Source organism: Hibiscus syriacus, unplaced genomic scaffold (assembly GCF_006381635.1).
Source record: "Hibiscus syriacus cultivar Baekdansim isolate YM2019G1 unplaced genomic scaffold, ASM638163v2 tig00111014_pilon, whole genome shotgun sequence".
NCBI classification, from domain to species: Eukaryota; Viridiplantae; Streptophyta; class Magnoliopsida; order Malvales; family Malvaceae; genus Hibiscus; species Hibiscus syriacus.
This window is the reverse complement of record NW_024062954.1, coordinates 271415-291180: the sequence shown is the minus strand read 5'-3', so window position 1 is coordinate 291180 and position 19766 is coordinate 271415. Positions and strand designations below refer to the sequence as shown.

The 19766-nt window shown below is 36.9% G+C and overlaps 1 protein-coding gene across 1 annotated transcript; it reads right to left on the bottom strand.

Annotated features, from left to right (window-relative positions):
* Positions 1–480: 480 nt before the first annotated feature.
* LOC120150155 (enhancer of rudimentary homolog) lies at positions 481–18857 on the bottom strand. Its single transcript, XM_039162867.1, has 5 exons — positions 18766–18857; positions 18322–18415; positions 17803–17923; positions 17202–17331; positions 481–540 (listed from the first exon to the last, which is right to left on the bottom strand). The coding sequence occupies exons 1-5, from the start codon at positions 18766–18768 to the stop codon at positions 481–483; spliced, it is 408 nt and encodes a 135-aa protein (XP_039018798.1). The 5' UTR covers positions 18769–18857.
* Between the last annotated feature and the right edge of the window lie 909 nt (positions 18858–19766).

The window sequence follows — 19766 nt, the reverse complement described above, 5'->3', positions numbered from 1 at the left end:
TTGGGGGAGTGAGCTAGGGAGCTTAATGTGTTCCAGCAGTGCAAAATAAAAACATACAATTAAGTTTCAAAATTGGTTCATTATCAAAGTTATGAAAATGATAGTAGAGTTATAGTTTAAAATACAAAACAACCCTTCAAACGTACGCCATATGCAATTCCCCAGAACTGCATCCATAAGTACTTACTTTAGGCCCAAAGGGCGTAGATGCCAACCTAAGGGAGCACCTTAGGTCCACAAGGTCTTATCCTAGCCGAAGCGTAGGTTTCTACCTGAGGGTGTGCCCTCAGGCACATAAGGACTTACCCAATGCACATAGTAAAATCCACCCTAAAGGAGTATCTTAGGGTCCATAAGGTCTTACCACTAGGCCCATTGGACCCAGAAGCCCACCCGAAGGTCGCCTTATGTCCATAATGAATTACCAGCTTGATCGGTGTTGAACCTACTGAGAAATTACCAGCTTGATCGGAGTTGAACCTACAGAGACTCAATACCATATCCCAAAGTACCCCAAAGAGAATAGTTTTCAAGCAGTAACTAACAGTATCAAGGAAATTATAGTTCCAGCAGATATCAATTTAATAAGAACATAACTAGAGAACATGAATCAAACAAGTATACTTAAAACTTCATTAAATCAGAAATCAGGCTTGAAACAGATAAATCATACGAATTAAATCAGATCAACCACTATATTGTAAATCAAGTAAAATAGTTATGTGCACATGATATTTCAAACATATATATATCACAAGGAACACACCTCGCAAAACGGGTCGGATCAGGAGTTATACTGAGTACTCGTCTCGTTACGCTTTACAGCATTGCACAATCGCGTACAGATGGATCGCGAGGTATCAGGAGTTATACCATCAAATATATGAACTCAATTCCTAACATAATTTCCCTCGCCATAGAAATAACTTATTAGAATCTAAAAAAAATTTGAGGACCCAATTGGTAAAACTAAAAACTGATGGTGCTACTATAATATTTAATTACTAAAATCAGGGCTAAAACGAACTAATCTAAACTATCAAAGCTAGGTTGAACACTAAAATTGAATAACAAATCAGAATTTTACTGAAAATGGAGGAATAAAAATGTGATTTGACCATCTCCCTTTCCAAAAACCATGCTACCTTTGAAGTAAAATAGAAACAATTATGGCATAATTATAACAATTTGGAAGTTGAAAAACAAGCTTAAGCTTTTACCAAACTTGGATGACTTACCTTGTAATTTTCCATTCTCAATTTATTAACAATCTCCAAAACCATATACGCTTGAACCATTCTTTATTTCACAATTTATTTTATTTCTTTTAAATTCTCCCACAATCGAAAGCTCTGTACGAAGACAAAGAAGCTTCATCGGCCATTATTCAAATGCCGGTGACCACCGTGTCGGCCGTCGTCGACGGTTGCCAACCAAGACCCAAGTTACACCGTTCAAAGCGCCTTGGTCCTCTCCATGAATATGTCCTATGTTCATCGAGAAACTCCATAGATGGTCGTGGATCTACAGAAAATGTTTAGCTTTCTGGAAATAAAGGCTTTCGCTCGCCGTCGACAATCGTCCGATGGAGCCATGTTTACAGTATGTTGATCCTCGCTACCATACCGCTCTTCCCGCCGCACGAATCTTCCAACCAACATCAGAATCATCGGGAATCGAAAAACTTACCCCCATTGACCTTTGTATTTCATTTCTTGTTGATTCTTGCTGCCTGGATGTTATTCCTTGGTCGTTTGGTTACAGGTGACGACACGGTGCATGAACAAACTTGCATACTCGGTCTTTCAACACTGTCAGAGCTTGACACTGTTGGAACACTATCACTACTGTTACTGGATGAGAGAAGGTTGTTGTTGTCGTTTTTGGTTCGGGTTACTGATCTTAGGTCGAAAATGTTGATGGCTCGAGTTAAGGCATGCTATGGGTCGATTAAGCGGGTTGACGAGTAACCAAAATAGTTCCCTGGTTCTCTGATTTAAATTTAAACTTTTTCACCAAAATATCATATTCATTTGTGGTTCTAAATATTTTGGATAAAATATAAAGTTCACATCAGACAAAAAGATAAAAAATTTACGTGAATTTTAAAAGAGAAATAATCTCAGTGACCAAAAATCCCATATAATATACGATTTTAACCAATTTTTTTCGGATTTGTCAAAATGACCAACAAAATCGCAATGCGATCACTAATTCGCAACGCGATCTCCATTATCGCAAATTCGCGTTGCATTTTCGCAATGCGATAGTTGAAAATCGCGTTGCGATGGTCTACAGTATCGTTACGATTTTCCCAATTCGCAATGCGAATAAGTAAATCGCAACGCGAATTGGGAAATTCGCAATGCGAATAAGTAATCGCAACGCGAATTGGGAAAATCGCAATGCGATACTGACTATCGCAATGCGATAATAAAAATCACAACGAGATACTTACTTTCGCAACGCGATACTGACTTTCGCAACGCGATAATACATAATCGCAATGCGATTTTCAAAGCGCCATTAGTATCCTGGCCAAGTATTTTATTTTTAAATTCCAAACATGAATATAAATATATTGGAACACTGAACTGTCCACAGTATATCCCGTAATCGCAACTCATAACCTAAAACCTAAAATCACAACTCAGTCCCATCTCCATCTCTCACTCTCTCACCCATCTCCGACGAAATCCGTCCCCATCTCCGGCGAAATCCGTCTATCTAAATCTCTCAAAGCCACCCTCACAATCAGAAATGGAAAATCAACCAAATCAACCAACGAGGGTTAGTTTTTTTAATTATTTTCTTTTTGAAATTTTTGCATTATTATTAGGTTTTTCACATTGAAATTGATTATAGGTTTACTGGTAATTTCAATAATAGATTAACCATTTCACTTAGATTGCTTATTAAATCAACCAAGAATCGCAACGCGAAATGCAAATCGCAACGCGATTTTAGTTTCGCGTTGCGATTCTCTCGTTGCGATAGTCATTTTCGTGTTGCGATTTTCATTTTCAGAAACTATTCTTCTTCTGCAAATTGAAACTTGAATGAATTGCATTACTTCAACCAAAAAACAAAGACAATACGAAATTCACAGTGTTGCATATTTAAGTTTGAAGAATAAACTACTACTATTTATGTTTATTATTTTTTGGTATATCTTCACAGTGTAGTTTTTGGTATATCTAATTTAGTATGTTTATTGTTTTTGTAGAACTTTTATTCGGCTCAATTGACCTTGAGAAATAAAGTCAGCCTGGCCAAAACAATTGCGTTGAAGCTTTCACCTGCACAAAGAAAAATGTTTGAGGATACATGCTTCGGGCCATGGCTGAAAGTACAACATCCCGGTGGAGATGCGATGTTGACACACCTGTTTCTTCAAACCATGACTAGAGATCTACCAGAGACTATACACGTCGTGATGAAGAGATATGGTTTGATTTTCCACCGGCGTATACGTGTTTTGGGCGGGAGGAGTTTTGCTTAATCACCGGTCTACGCTTCGGACACGATGATTTAGGTCGGTATACTAGACACATTACCCGCCCATCATGGCTATCCCGGGTTTTCCCTGAGCTGGAGAGGCCGAGTCTACACGTAGAAGACCTGACAAGATTTTTGAATAATAAAGATGGTTTTACTCGGATGGATGACGTCGACGTTGTCCGAGTATGCCTTCTAATTCTTTTGCATGCCGGCTTTTAGGCAGAGAGGCCAGACAACCTATTCCAAATGATCTAATCAAATTGGTAGAAGACCTAAATGCGTGGAACCTGTTTCCGTGGGGCTCGTATTTATGGAAAGCTACATGGAAAAGTTATCGTCTGCCTTGGATGATCGAAAAAGTTTGCATGGCGATGGTTCCAAATACACTTTGACAGGCTTTTTGGGCCTTTAAGGTAAGAATTTTTATATAATGTTTCCAAAATTATAAGTAATTATTTAACAATTACTAATGTTTGTTATTATATTGTTTGTAGATTTGGATATTTGAGGCCTTTCCCGCCATGAAGACATATGTAATAAAAACTTCAAATAATATTCCCAGGGCTATTTCCTGGAAGAGGAAATGAACCTTGCAATGGGAAGATTTACTACGGTATACGACAATAAATAATGTAAGTTAACATAAATACTACCATATGTTTATAAACAAGTTATTACTAGTACACATTTAACTTTGTTTAAGCTTTTATATTGTTAGGAGGCCAACACTCCTCTACAGGCTGACACCCACGGAAGCTGAGCTTGCCACTGATTGGTGGCAAGCTAGTAAGCGTTTTTTTGATGGAACGGTTGATGAGCAGCCCCCACTTCGGGAGCCATCACCTCGCCCAGAGCTATCACCTCACCTAGAGCCATCATCTGATCGACCCGGCTATACACCTCCACAACGACAGCCATCACCTATTCTTTCACATCATCGAGTCTCTTCTCCACCATCACCGCAAGATAGGCGACCGGCAAAGATGTCACGACGTTTATCTCCCTATTCCCCACCTCCACCTCAACGGGATGAGTTAGGAGAGTTACGTGATGAGGTCAATGCCTTGCGTGAGGAGGTTGGTACTTTACGCAAAGACGATGGTGCATGGCGTGTTGAGGTGTCTACATTACGCGGTGAGGTAGCCGCTCTACGTGAGATGGTAGCATCGTTACAGAATGAGGTTCATACTCTACGCAACGAGGTAAGTTTAAGATTTTTCATACTCGTAATTCATTCGGTTGCTGCCAATCTGTTTTTGTTAGTATTTGTTTTTGGTTTTGTTTTTGTCTTTTGGTTGAAGTAATGCAATCCATTCAAGTTTCAATTTGCAGAAGAAGAATAGTTTACTTTCGCAACACGAAAATGACTATCGCAACGCGGAAATGGCTATCGCAATGCGAAATGAAAATCGCAACGACAAAATCGCAACGCGAAATGAAATCGCAACGACAAAATCGCAACGCGAAATGAAATCGCAATGCGATTTGTGTTTCGCGTTGCGATTTCATTTCGCGTTGCGATTTTGTCGTTGCGATTTTCATTTCGCATTGCGATAGCCATTTCCGCGTTGCGATAGTCATTTCGCGTTGCGATTTTAAGTTTCGTGTTGCGAAAGTAAACTATTCTTCTTCTGGAATGTTTATATATGTTGTCCTTTTAAATGTTTATATAAGTGCTTACTTCTGGAATGTTATCTGAGCATTTGTGAACTATGATAGAATAATGATTTGGGTGAATACAATGCTAGTTTGAAACATTTGTCTTTGTTTAATATCATGTCTGTTTATTTACTGATTTATGTATTAATTTTTTTTAGCGGCCCGATAAGGTGGATGCTTTACGTCGGGTTTTCCTTGCACGACAGAGTTCACGCATCAGACGGCGTGGACGTGCTATTACGTCTCCGTTCACCCCAATGGTGCGAAGACTCCGCAAGAAGAAGCCCGACTCACCGGTCATCCCTCAAGAGTCCCCTCCAATCGTTCAAGAGGCCCCTATTCTCCCTCAGATTCCCCCCCCCACCGTTCAAGAGGCCACTGTCATCGTTGAAGAGGTCCCTCCCACCATTCCAGAGCCCGATTCACATGGGGTAATATCGAAGTATTGAGAAACCCCCACCAGTTCCGGACATGATGGATGAGAGTTGGCTCTCGTATGAGTTACCGGCTAGTACCCTTCCGGTATCTGAAGTGGAGAGGAGACAACTACCGGAAACAATTGTGGATAATACCCTTTGGGCTAAGACCGCAGTTGATTTTTATCTACATGAGCGGAGCCAAGGGTGTTACACTGACATCAGCAAACTCAACGATGAAATGTTTTTGTTGCTTGATCGGTCTTGGTGGGGTGTGCTATTAGGGGTTGAAGACAGTGGCTATTTGGATGGGAGGTAAGACTATATTTGTCTTATATATGATTTTGATTAATTTGTTTAAAAATTAATGTAATTCACTAATATATGTATTTTTTTGTAAAACAGCATATCGATGCATGGGTGTTACGTCTACTAATAATAAGGAAGCTTAGGAAAAATAAAAAAAATTCGCTATATACAATAATGCCGACGGCTTTTCACGCAGTTCACTTGAAGAATCAACGAGATGAATCATTTTTGTTGGCAATGGACAAGCTAAACTTTATCCTGCATGGTGGGAGGTCGATAAGGTTAGTGTAATTTTTTAAATTTTTTAAAGGTGTTAATAAATAAGTGCGCAAATAAATGAATTATTACTTATGATCGCAGGTGTTTATCCCTGTTTTGGAACGTCGTCACTGGCTTCTCGTCCAACTTCAGCTCCCATCCCTGAAGATAATAGTGTATGACAGCATGATCAATTACATATCACTGTCTGATTTGAGAGATATTTTCAAGGATGGAGCTCTCATTTGGCTAAATTCTTGGATGGGATTAAGTATTGGAGTCATTCTGGACACAAGAAGCCAAAGAAGTTCAATGTCACAGTTGTCAGAGACGAGACCGCGCCACAGCAATCGCCGGGAGCCAGAGGGGATTGTGGTCCTCTCGTATGCCTTTGCTTGGCGCGTTTGACGACAGGAAGCACAGAGTTTTTACCTCCCACCGATAGAGATAGAGCTGCAGTAGGCTTGTGGTTTCGGCATTATATGGCTAGAGCAATATATTCGAGACGCTGCCTACCTGCATCCGCGTTATGAAAGTGTCCATTGTTAATTGGTAAGTCAAATGCAAGTTTTGTTAACATATATACTCCTTTTGGTTTGAAAATGTTTGGTTAAGTACCTAGAATTCAATAATTTGTTGTTTGTAGGTTTTAGATGTGTAGGAAGTCTTGTTTGAGCAAATGTTTGGTTTCTGCAGGTTAATCCTTAAGTGAGCTGCGTGAAATGGATGTACGGGGTCACAAAGTTGTTGATTCATTGATTCAATAATTGATGAAGAAATAAGAATTATTATTATTTTTTGATTGTTTAATTGATTTGTAAAAGATGATTTGTAAATGTTGATTTGTTTAATTGATGTGTACATAATTTGTGTTGAAATGTAATAGTTGATTTGTTGATTTTCAATCTGCTTTATGTTGAAGGCAAAACAGACTATCGCAATGCGAAATGGCTATCGCAACGAGAAAATCGCAATGCGAAATGAAATCGCAATGCGAAATGAAAATCGCAACGAGAAAATCGCAATGCGATTGTCATTTCGCGTTGCGATATTCTCGTTGCGATAACCATTTTCGCGTTGCGATAGCCATTTTCACGTTGCGATAGTCAAATGAATGTCTAATAAGTGATGACAACTGAACAGATCATAGCAATGTTCAAACTCAAGTTACTAATACATGCCTAACTGAAATGTTAAAAGTGCACACATAAAATACACATAATGCAAGTTTTGTTAACATATATACTCCTTTTGGTTTGAAAATGTTTGGTTAAGTACCTAGAATTCAATAATTTGCTGTTTGTAGGTTTTAGATGTGTAGGAAGTCTTGTTTGAGCAAATATTTGGTTTCTGCAGGTTAATCCTTAAGTGAGCTGCGTGAAATGGATGTACGGGGTCACAAAGTTGTTGATTCTTGATTCAATAATTGATGAAGAAATAAGAATTATTATTATTTTTTGATTGTTTAATTGATTTGTAAAAGATTATTTGTAAATGTTGATTTGTTTAATTGATGTGTACATAATTTGTGTTGAAATGTAATAGTTGATTTGTTGATTTTCAATCTGATTTATGTTGAAGGCAAAACAGACTATCGCAACGCGAAATGGTTATCGCAACGAGAAAATCGCAATGCGATTTTCATTTCGCATTGCGATTTTCTCGTTGCGATAACCATTTTCGCGTTGCGATAGTCAAATGAATTAAGTGATGACAACTGAACAGATCATAGCAATGTTCAAACTCAAGTTACTAATACATGCCTAACTGAAAATGTTAAAAGTGCACACATAAAATACACATAATGCAAGTTTTGTTAACATATATACTCCTTTTGTTTTGAAAATGTTTGGTTAAGTACCTAGAATTCAATAATAATTGTTAAAAGTTTATGCATGTTAATCCTCGTTGCCTTTTTTCATTTCGCATTGCGATTCTATCGTTGCGATTTGCAGTTCGCATTGCGATGGTCAAATGATTGCCTTTCGCAACGCGATTCTGACTTTCGCAACGAGATAATACAGAATCGCAATGCGAGTTTCAAAGTTCGCAACAGGTTTTAGTTTCGCAAGCCAAATTTTTTGTGTATGTATATATACGCAGCAGCAACAACTCATAACCTAAATCCCTAAATCGCAACTCATTCCATCTCCATCTATCACTCTCTCCGGCGACATCCGTTCCAATATCCAACGACATCCTTCCCCATCCGGCAACAGGTCTTAGTTTCGCATCTCGTTTGTTTAGTTACAACCATGAAATCATCTAATGTTGATCATGTTTGGATAGATTTGTGTTTTGGAGGGTCATGGGAGAATGTTCATGGTGTTTTACAATATATGCATTTACCCATGAATCTTCAACTAAAACTGTCATTAAAGAAGTTAACTTATGAAACCCTAATGTTACGTGTTTCAAAAAATTGAATTTAGAGCCCCTAAGTGGATTTAGGCTATCTTATCAGAGAAATGGTAAAGTTTATTTGTTAACCGACAATGAAGATGTTGAACGATTCATTGCTTACATTAATGTTTCAAGTGATGATGTTACATTGTATGTTGTTGAACCTAGAAGTAGTATTGTTGGGTCAGTAGCGGGTAGTAATCAACTAAGTGGGTCTCAAAACCCACAGCCTTTCTCTAATCCAAATCCAAATCAACTTTCAGCACCAAATTCCGGTTTTCGTATTGACCAATTAGACGATGATGAGCCAAGAGAAAAAATTGTGAGTACTAGTCAGTATTCGAAATTTGATCTTGGTCAATACCCGGACTTTGATATTGGTCAATACACGAATTTTGATGATGTTTCAGAAGAAGAAACAGACCCTGCGTGTAATGATTTTGATATTGGTCAATACCCGAATTTTGATGATGAAACACCCGTTGTCGAGGAAGATGTTGTTGATGATAATGAGGAGGAAGTTACGACTGTGAATGAACATGTTGAACATCCATTCTGTAATTCATATAATCCTGAAGAAGAAAAAAGAAGAAAAAAGTCCCCGAAGAAAAGAAAATGCCACGGGAGTATAACTGGAATATGCCAGAATTACTTCAGTTACCGGAAGAAGAGTTGGCAAAGAAAGCAGTTGATTGTTACACAAAAGTTATTCGTATCAAGAAAGATGATTGTTTTGATACAAAGGAAGACTTGAAGATAGCTTTGTATACGAAATGTGTGGAAGATGGCTATCAACTAAAAGTTAACAAATCAAGCAAAGATCGTTTCGAAACAAGGTGTACGATTGACAAAAACTGTACGTGGCGTATGATTGCAAAGAGGATAAAAGATTGCGCAATGTTTCAAGTTAGGACCTTTATTGATAAACATACATGTTCAAGAACCCAAGTTTTTCCTCACCATAGACAGGCAAACAAAAAAGTGTTGGTGGTTTTCTGGCTGAGTTAATGTTTTTGAATGGCAGGGTATATCGGGGACATGAAATTATGACTGACATGAATGCTCGGTTCAAGATTAGTATATCATATTCTCAAGCTTGGAGAGCCAAATGTTATGCCTTGGAATTGTTGAGGGGGCCGCCAGAAGCATCGTTTGCCCAACTGCCGGCTTATTGTCATAATTTAAAGCTGAAAAATCCTGGGTCGGTAACTCATATCAAAACAGATAGAGATGGACGCTTTGAGTTGTTGTTTATCGCCATTGATGCTGCGGTTAGTAAATCAATAATTCTGTTGACTCATTTCTGTTAGTTACATGCATTTAAAATTTAAATGATTATATTTCTTGTGTATATTATTTTGTAGATTCGTTCGTTTATTACTTGCATGCGCCCAGTTATTATAGTTGACGGAGCACATTTGAAAGATCGATACCTTGGAGTAAACTTATTAGCAGTAGCCATGGATGCTAACAATGGGATATTGCCAATAGCTTACGGGGTTGGCAATCTGAAACCTCTGATTCATGGACATGGTTTATGGGGCATCTTAGGGATTGCATAGGTCCTATTAGCAATCTGACAATCATATCCGATAGGGCAAACTCAATTGACAACGCTGTTAGAAGGTGTTTCCCAGATGCTTTTCATGGACTTTGTGGTGTTCATTTGTATAGAAATCTAAAATCAAGGTCTGCTGGTATAAAAAAGCACAAATGGACATACTGGAAGGCTGTAAAGGCTTATCGGAAGTGGATTTCAATAAGCATATAAACTGTTTAAGACGTGTTTTGCCTCAGTGTGCTCAAACACTAGAAGATGTCGGGTTTGAAAGATGGTCAAGAGTACATCAACTTGGAGCAAGATATGGTTTCATGACGTCTAATAGTGCAGAATCAATTAACGCTCTAAGTCGTCATTCCCGGAAATTACCCATTACTATGTTAATGGAGTTTTTTCGAGCCTCTATTCAACAGTGGTACTACAAGAAAAGAAACCATGCAGGTATTATTTCTTTGAATTTACAGGAACATTGGGATATATTTTACTAAGAATTATTTATTTAAATTTACAGGAACATTGGAACATCGTGTTACACCATGGACTGAAAAAAAGATAACGAAACGTGTTGTGAAGTCAACGTCATGGAGAGTTGAACCATGTTCAAACACTTTGTTTGAAGTACTGGATAATAACTTAAATGGGCTTGTCGATCTAAATGCAAGGACGTGTAGTTGTATGAAATGGCAAACATCTGGTTATCCATGTGGCCATGTTATAAAAGTTGCTCTTCATCTAAACCAAGATGGTTCAAGCACATACGCTATGGATTGCTACACTACAGAAGTATATCGACAGACTTATGCCGAGATTGTCTACCCTATTTCACATCCTTCTGAGTGGGACATACCAGATGACTTACAAACAGTTTTGCCACCAACCATGGACAGAAGGCTACCTGGCCGACCAAAAAGTCACGATCGTATACCGTCTAAGGGTGAAGAGAAGAAGAGATCGGCATGTAGTCGGTGCAAGGAAAGTGGTCATACAAGGTTGACATGTGGATCACCAGTGCCATCACAATCATCTGTTCCTCTACCAAAATATGGATCATCATCAAAATCCAAAGCTCATATGGTGTCAAGAAAAAGGCAATCAAAATCGCAATCATCTTTAAAATCCCAATCACAACTGGCTTCACCTTTTGGGTCTGTTAACTTAGGTGATTTTTAAATGCAAACGTTGTATTATGTAGATTTTATGTGTGAACTTTTAACATTTTCAGTTAGGCATGTATTAGTAACTTGAGTTTGAAAATTGCTATGATCTATTCCAGTTGTTATCACTTAATAGGCAATCATCTTAATGTCCATCGCAACGCGGAAATTACTATCGCAATGCGAAATGAAAATCGCAACGAGAGAATCGCAATGCGAAATGAAAATCGCAACGAGGGAATCGCAATGCGAAATGAAAATCACAACGCGAATTTAATTTCGCGTTGCGATTTTCATTTTCGCGTTGCGATTCTCTCGTTGCGATTTTCATTTCGCATTGCGATAGTACTTTTTGCCTTCAACATAATGCATATTGAAATCAACAAAATCAACCATTACATTTCAATCAATTAAACAAGCACAAATAAGAATTATGTTAACATCAATTAAACAAATCAACTTTTACAAATCATCTTTTACAAATCAATTAAACAATCAAAAAATAAGCAATAATTATTAGAGAAAATAACACTTCTACTATTGAATCAACTTTTGCAGCCATACATCATTTTCACGCAGCTCACTTCTGAGATTAACCTGCATAAACCAAACATTTGCTCAAACAACACTTTCTACACATCTAAAACCTACAAACAGCAAATTATTGAATTCTAGGTACTTAACCAAACATTTTCAAACCACAAGCCTATAAACATACCAATTGTTTATGGACATTTTTATAACGCGGATGCAGGTAGACAGCGTCTCGTATATATCGATCTAGCCATATAATGTCGAAACCACAAGCCTACTGCAGCTCTATCTATATCGGTGGGAGGTAGATACTTTATACTTCCTGTGATCAAACGGTCCAACGCCAAGCATACGAGAGGACCACAATCCCCTCTGGGTCCTTTCGTTTGTTGTGGTGCGGTCTCGTCTCTGCTAACTGTAATATTGAGCTTCTTTGGCTTCTTGTTTCCAGAACGAGTCCAATAATTTATCGCATCCAAGTATTTAGCCAAATAAGAGCTCCATCCCTTAATAATATCTCTTAAATCAGCCAATGATATGTAATTTATCATGCTGTCATATACTATTGCCTTAAGGGATGGGATCTGAAGCTCGACGAGAAGCCAATGGTTACGTTCCAAAACAGGGATAAACACCTGCAATCATAAGTAATAATTCATTCATTTGCGCACTTATTTATGAATACCTTTAAACTCAATCTAAAATAAACACTAACCTTATCGACCTCCCACCATGCAGGATAAAGTTTAGCTTGTCCATTGCCCAACGCAAATGATTCATCTCGTTGATTCTTCAAGAGAACTGCGTTAAAAGCCGTCGGCATTATTGTATACCGTGTATTTCTTTTATTTTCCTTAAGTTTCCTAATTATTAGTAGACGTGACACCCACGCATCGATATGCTGTTTTACAAAAAAATACATATATTAGTGAATTACATTAATTTTTAAACAAATTAATCAAATGAAAATATAAGAAAAATATAAGACTTACCCCTCCATCGAAATAGCCATTGTCTTCGACCCCTAATAATACGCCCCACCAAAACCGATCAAGCAACAAATAGATATCATCATTGAGCTTGCATATGTCAGTGAAACACCCCTGGCTTCGCTCGTGTAGATAAAAATCAACTGCGGTCTTAGCCCAAAGGGTGTTATCCAGAATTGTGTCCGGTAGTTGTTTCCTCTCCTCTTCAGATACCGGTATGGTACTGGCCGGTAACTCATACGAGAGCCAACTTGAATCCATCATGTCCGGCACGTCAGAGGGTTTCTCAAGAATCCTACATATGACGCCATGTGAATCGGGCTCTTGAATGGTGGGAGGGACCTCTTCAACGATGACAGTGGCCTCTTGAACGGTGGGAGGGGACTCTCGAGGAATGATAGGGGCCTCTTCAACGATAGGAGTGGACTCTTGAGGGATGATAGGCGAGTCGAGCTTCTTCTTGCGGTGTCTTCGCACTATTGGGGTATACGGAGACTTAATAGCACGTGCACGCCGTCTGATGCGTGAACTCTGTCGTGCAAGAAAAACCCGACGTAAAGCATCCACCTTATCGGTCCGCTAAATAAAAATACAAATATCAGTAAATAAACATACATGATATTTAAACAGTGAAAACAAAGATAAATATATTTCAAACTTTCAACCAAAAGACAAAACAAAGACAAATACTAACTTCACAGTGTTAAAGTAAAAAGTTTAGCAGTTTTGGCAGCAACCGAATAAATTTACTAAGCAATCTAAGTGAAATGGTTAATTTAAGTGAAATTACGAGTAAATTTATCATCAAGTTAAATATGGAAAATCTTAAACTTATCTCGTTGCGTAGAGTATGAACCTCATTCTGCAATGATACTACCATCTCACGTAGACCGGCAACCTCACCACGTAAAGTAGACACCTCCACACGCCATGCACCATCGTTATCGCGTAGAGTACCGATCTCCTCACGCAAGGCATTGACCTCATCACGTAACTCCCTTGACTCATCCCGTGGAGGTGGAGAACAGGGAGATAGAAGTCGTGGCATCTTTGTCGGTCGCCTATCATGAGGTGATGGTGGAGAAGAGACTCGATGATGTGACGGGATAGGTGATGGCTCTCGTTGTAGAGGTGTATAGTCGGGTCGATCAGGTGATGGCTCTGGGTGAGGTGATGGCTCTCGAAGTGGAGGAAGTGGAGGCTGCTAATCATTCGTGCCATCAAAAAAACGCTGACTAGCTTGCCACCAATCAGTGGCAAGCTCAGCCTCTGTGGGTGTCAGTCTCATTAATGGAGTGTTGGCCTCCTAATAATATAAAAATTAAAACAAAGTTAAACGTCTACTATTAATAACTTGTTTATATATGATAGTATTTGTGTTAACTTACATTATTTATTGTCGCATATGGTATTAAGTCTTCCCAATCCAACATACGTTTCCTCTTCCAGGAAATAGCCCTAGGAATATCATCTGAGGATTTTAATGCATATGTCCGCATGCTGGGGAAAGCCTCGAATATCCAAATCTACAAACAATATAATAACAAACATTAGTAATTGTTAAATAATTAATTATAATTTTGAAAACATTATATAGAAATTCTTACCTTAAAGGCCCAAACAAAGCCTGACAAAGTGTATTTCGACCCATCGCCCCGCAAACTTTTGCGGTCATCAAAGGCAGACGACAACTTAGTCCAGGTAGCTTTCCATATATACGAACCCCACGGAAACAGATTCCATGCATTTAGGTCCTCTACCAATAATATTAGCTCCTGAGGAATAGGTTGTCTGGTCTCTCTACCTAGAAAGCCGGCATACAAAAGTAGTAGAAGGCATACTCGGACAACATCGACGTCATTCATCCGAGTAAAACCATCTTTCTTATTAAACAATTTCTTCATGTAGTCGACGTGTAAGTTCGGCTTCTCTATTGACTCATCAGGAAAAACCCTGGATAACCATGATGGGCGGATGATATGACGAGTGTACCGGCCTACATCATCGTGTCCGAATCGTAGACCAGTGATTAAGCAGAACTCCTTCCGCCCAAAACAAGTATACGCCGGTGGAAAATGAAACCATATCTCTTCCTCACCACGTTGTATACTGTCGGGTAGATCGCTAGTCATGGTCTGAAGCCACAAATGGGTCAAACTAGCATCTCCACCCGGATGCTGTACTCTCAGCCATGGCCCGAAGCAGGTTTCTTCAAACAATTTTCTTTGTGCAGGTGAAAGCTTCGAAGCAATTGTAGTGGCTAGGCTAACTTTATTCCTTAATGTCAATGAAGCCGAAAAAAATTTCTACAAAAAAACAATAAACATACCAAGTTAGATATACCAAAAATTACACTGTCAAGATATAAAAACAAAACAATAAACATAAATAGTAGTTTATTCTTGAAACTAAAATTTGCAACACTGTTTCTGTCTTTTGGTTGAAATGAAAATCGCAACGAGATAATGAGAATCGCAACGCGGAAATGACTATCGCAACGCGAAATGACTATCGCGACCAGACAATCGCAACGCGAAATGAAAATCGCAACCGCGAAATTAAAATCGCAACGCGAAATGAAAATCGCAATGCGATTTTGGTTTCGCGTTGCGATAGTCATTTCCGCGTTGCGATTCTCATTCTCGAAACTATTCTTCTTCTGCATTACTTCAACTAAAAGACAAAGCAAAGACAAATACTAACTTCACAGGCTAAACAGTTTAGCAGTATTGGCAGCAATCGAATGAATTTAATAAGAAATCTAAGTGAAATGGTTAATCTATTATTGAAATTACCAGTAAACTTATCATCAATCTCAATATGAAAAACCTAAAATAATGCAAAAATTTCAAAATAAAAATAAAAAAAACTAAACCTCGGAGGTTGATTTTCCATTTCTGAATGATTGTGAGGGATTTTTGACTGTGTATGGTTGTGAGGGATTTCGCCGGCGATGGGGACGGAAATCTTCGGAGATGGGGACGGATTTCGCCGTAGAGAGTGAGAGATGGAGATGGGACTGAGTGTTGTGTTTTTGGGTTTGAGGTTATGAGTTGCGATTACTGTGGACGGTTCATTTTTCGATTTATTAAGAAAAAATACGTGTTTGGAATTTGAAAAAAAAATACGCGTTAATACGAATGACGCTAAGTAAATCGCGTTGCGAAAGTCAGTATCGTGTTGCGAAAGTAAGTATCTCGTTGCGATTTTTTATTATCGCATTGCGATAGTCAGTATCGCATTGCGATTTTCCCAATTCGCGTTGCGATTTACTTATTCGCATTGCGAATTTCCCAATTCGCGTTGCGATTTTCCCAATTCGCAATGCGAATAAGTAAACTGTTTCGATTTACCTATTCGCATTGCGAATTGGGAAAATCGCAACGATACTGTAGACCATCGCAACGCGATTTTCAACTATCGCATTGCGAAAATGCAACGCGAATTTGCGATAATGGAGATCGCGTTGCGAATTAGCGATCGCATTGCGATTTTGTTGGTCATTTTGGCAAATCCGGAAAAAGTTGGTTAAAATCGTATATTATATGGGATTTTTGGTCACTAAGGTTATTTTCTCATTTTAAAATCCCTTAAACTCAAATAGGGATAAATTTACACATAAAATCCCTTAATTATTCTCAACATTTATAGTTAATCCAACATTATAATTAGATTGATACTTTAAACCTCATATTTAACTAACAAAAATAACTAATCCCACAAATTGAGGTGTGACACTTTGATACACATTTTCTTTCTATCAAAAACCACTTTGAGCGGAAATGATTTAATTAATGTGTTAACTTTTTAGGGGTCATTTGGTTCACAATATACAACATTACTGAGAGAATATAATCTACATTCCCCCGTTTGGTTGGTCAGTAATTTTTTATTACTTACAGTGAATAATTTTGGATATATTACCGGGAATGTGATTACCCATTCCCTTAGGTATTATTGGATTACCGACGTTTTAGACTAAAATACCCTTAATTTTTTTTTTCAAAATTATCTTTCTTCTGTCGTTGAATAATAAAAATTATACGAAGGTTAAATTATAAATTTATCCTTAAACTATTTTAGATTAACAAAAAAATCCATAATTATAATTTTATATGAAGTTCAGGGATTAAAATAAAATTTTACCCTTTCATTAAACCTATTTATCTTTTTAATTTTGTAAACAAAAAAATTATATAAATTTTATGAATTTAAATTTTTTAAAGGAAATATATAAATTAATTATAGTAATATTATAGTATAATTCAACTTGTTAAAAAAAACAAATATATAATAAGAACAATTTGTTAAAATATACATTCCAATAATCTTTTATTTCTTTAACCAAACACGGTAATCTTACATTCCTACTAAACCAACCAAACACAAAATACAACATTTTCAGTAATCTTATTACCTGATAATCTTTTATTCCCACTAGATATCTTACATTCCGTGAACCAAACGCATCCTTAAGGTGTTGAAATAGTTTCTGTTTGATCCTTTCCCTGTCATTAGGCAAGAAAGCTTGAATCCTGTGATCATAGCTGCAAGCAAGAAAATAATAATAATAATGAAATCAATCACCCACCAAATAAACAATAAGTTGCATGCTACAAATATTAGGTATAGAGGCTTTGCAAGGACGTAAGTTGTAAACTGTTTAGCTTCCTATGGACATCTATTCAAAAATAATAATAATAATAATCCGTTGCAAGATGCCGTCTCCTATTTATGTGAAGACACAAAACACATTTATTCCTTGGGGTTCAGGACAAAACTTATTCAAAAACATATTTGAGTTTCAGCAGAAGGAAATAGTCCACAGCAACTTACGAACACAAAACACAGTTATTCCTTGGGGTTCAGATTTTACATGAAATATCCATAGCTTTGAGTAATGGTCATTATGATGGACACGTGAATACTAAGCATGCAATATAACATAAAACACATGGGAATAATCCATTAAAAAAGAAAGGAAAAAGTGGTGGACAATAGAGAAAAGAGAAACATACACAAGGTCGCTCATATCTGCAAGGCCATCAATAAAATTGTAAAGGTCAGCAATGTCATAAGTGATGTTTCCTGATGCTGGATTTAGATCCTTAAGTTTCCTTTCATATAATCCACGTATCCCTGCACATGCAAAATGGCATAAACCACCAGACATGTCAAATATTATAAAACAACAAAAAAGAGTAGATTTAATCCGTAGACTCATGTTGGAACCACACTAATTCATTGCAACTCGGAAATATAAATGATTTTGGACATATATTCTAGAGAAAGAAAGACATATAATATGCAGATTCAAATCTAAAGAACACTTTAAATTCCACAAACCAACTTCCAAAAGGTACAGTCCACCGCCTGCAATTGATGCTGATAGCAAGAACAGTGGGAACTTAAATCCGAATCCCACAGCCAGTCCAGTCAGTCAAATTAGCAAATACTTATAATAATGGAAAACATTTAATAAGAAGAAAAAAAAACCCAAAATCAAGGAACTATAGGCAAAATTTAACAAAACATACCATCCATAGCTTGACTTATGGAATCATAATCCATAAATGTCCTCGTTGCTCTGCTCTGTGAAGTTTGCATCAAAATAATGGTGTGCCTGTTTGACTAAATTTCGCATAAAAAACAAACAGAGGAGATAAAAAATACACTACTGTCCGCAGTAATCCAAAAAAAAAAATTGATTACTATCATAATAGGATTGAGCGTGATTCATACGCCGGAAAGAATCGATCAATCAATCTAACAATTAATTTCTACAAATGAAATCATAAATTGTGTAGTAATAATAAGAAAATAGCTGCAATTCGCTCGATTAAAAGAACCGTGCCTCTTAGTTTTGTATTGATAATAAAACACTGGACGAAACCCTAGTTTCCAGAGGAAATAAGATGAATTACAAAGAAAAAAAATAGAAGCAAAAATAAACGATTAAAGGGAAATAAAAGAGGAATTACCATGGCTACTGGTATCGTATGTTGGAGTGGAACTGAAACAGGGAATGCAATAGAATCTGCTGCTAACGTTGAAGTGATTAAAAACCAGAAGACAGACGAAATTAAAAGAAGATCAGAAACCCACACACGGACGAAAATAAATAAATTAAAAAAACACACACACACACACAATTGGGTAAACTACCACAGGTTACTCTGTTATTAGTAAGTCTATAATTGAGCTATTATATTTTAAAAAGTTATAATTAAGTCACTTAATTAATTGATTGTAACAATTAGATCATTCTACTGTAAAATCCCAAATGGTTATCTAACATGTAATCTTTTGTTCATGCAAAACTTACGTCATGAGTAAGGGGTATAAATGAATCAAGTTGGAATGAATAAGGACGCGTTCGTGTTCGTTTGTTTACTTTTAAAGGTGTTTATGTTCATTTATATTTGTTTAAATTTTTAATATTGTTTTCGTATTCGTTTATTTATTTTTGAAGGTGTTCGTGTTTGTTTGTTTAGCGTTCATGAATATATTCGTTTAACATTTACGAACATGTTCGTTTATATGTTCGTGAACATATTTATTTAATGTTCATGAACATTTTTTGTTTAACATTGTTTATATTAAACATTTTCATTTGCAAGTAAAATGTTGTGAAATTATGTCACTAGTGCTTGAACTCCTTAAACTCTATAGTTTAAAATCCAAATTTCATAATATGTTCAGTTTATACTCTATATTCATCAATATTTAAAATGTAAAAAATAAATAAAAAGTAAATGAGCTTTTAAACCAGCTTGTTCAATAATATAAATGAATAAGCCGATAAATGAGCTCATAAACAAACTTGTTCATGAACATAAACGAATCAAACATACATTTGTCCTTATTCGTTCGTTTATTAAATGAATATAAAAATTTTGTTCATGTTTGTTTGTTTAACTTAACAAACAAATATAAATGAATGTTATACGAATAATTTACCAAACGCTCTGTTCATTTACAC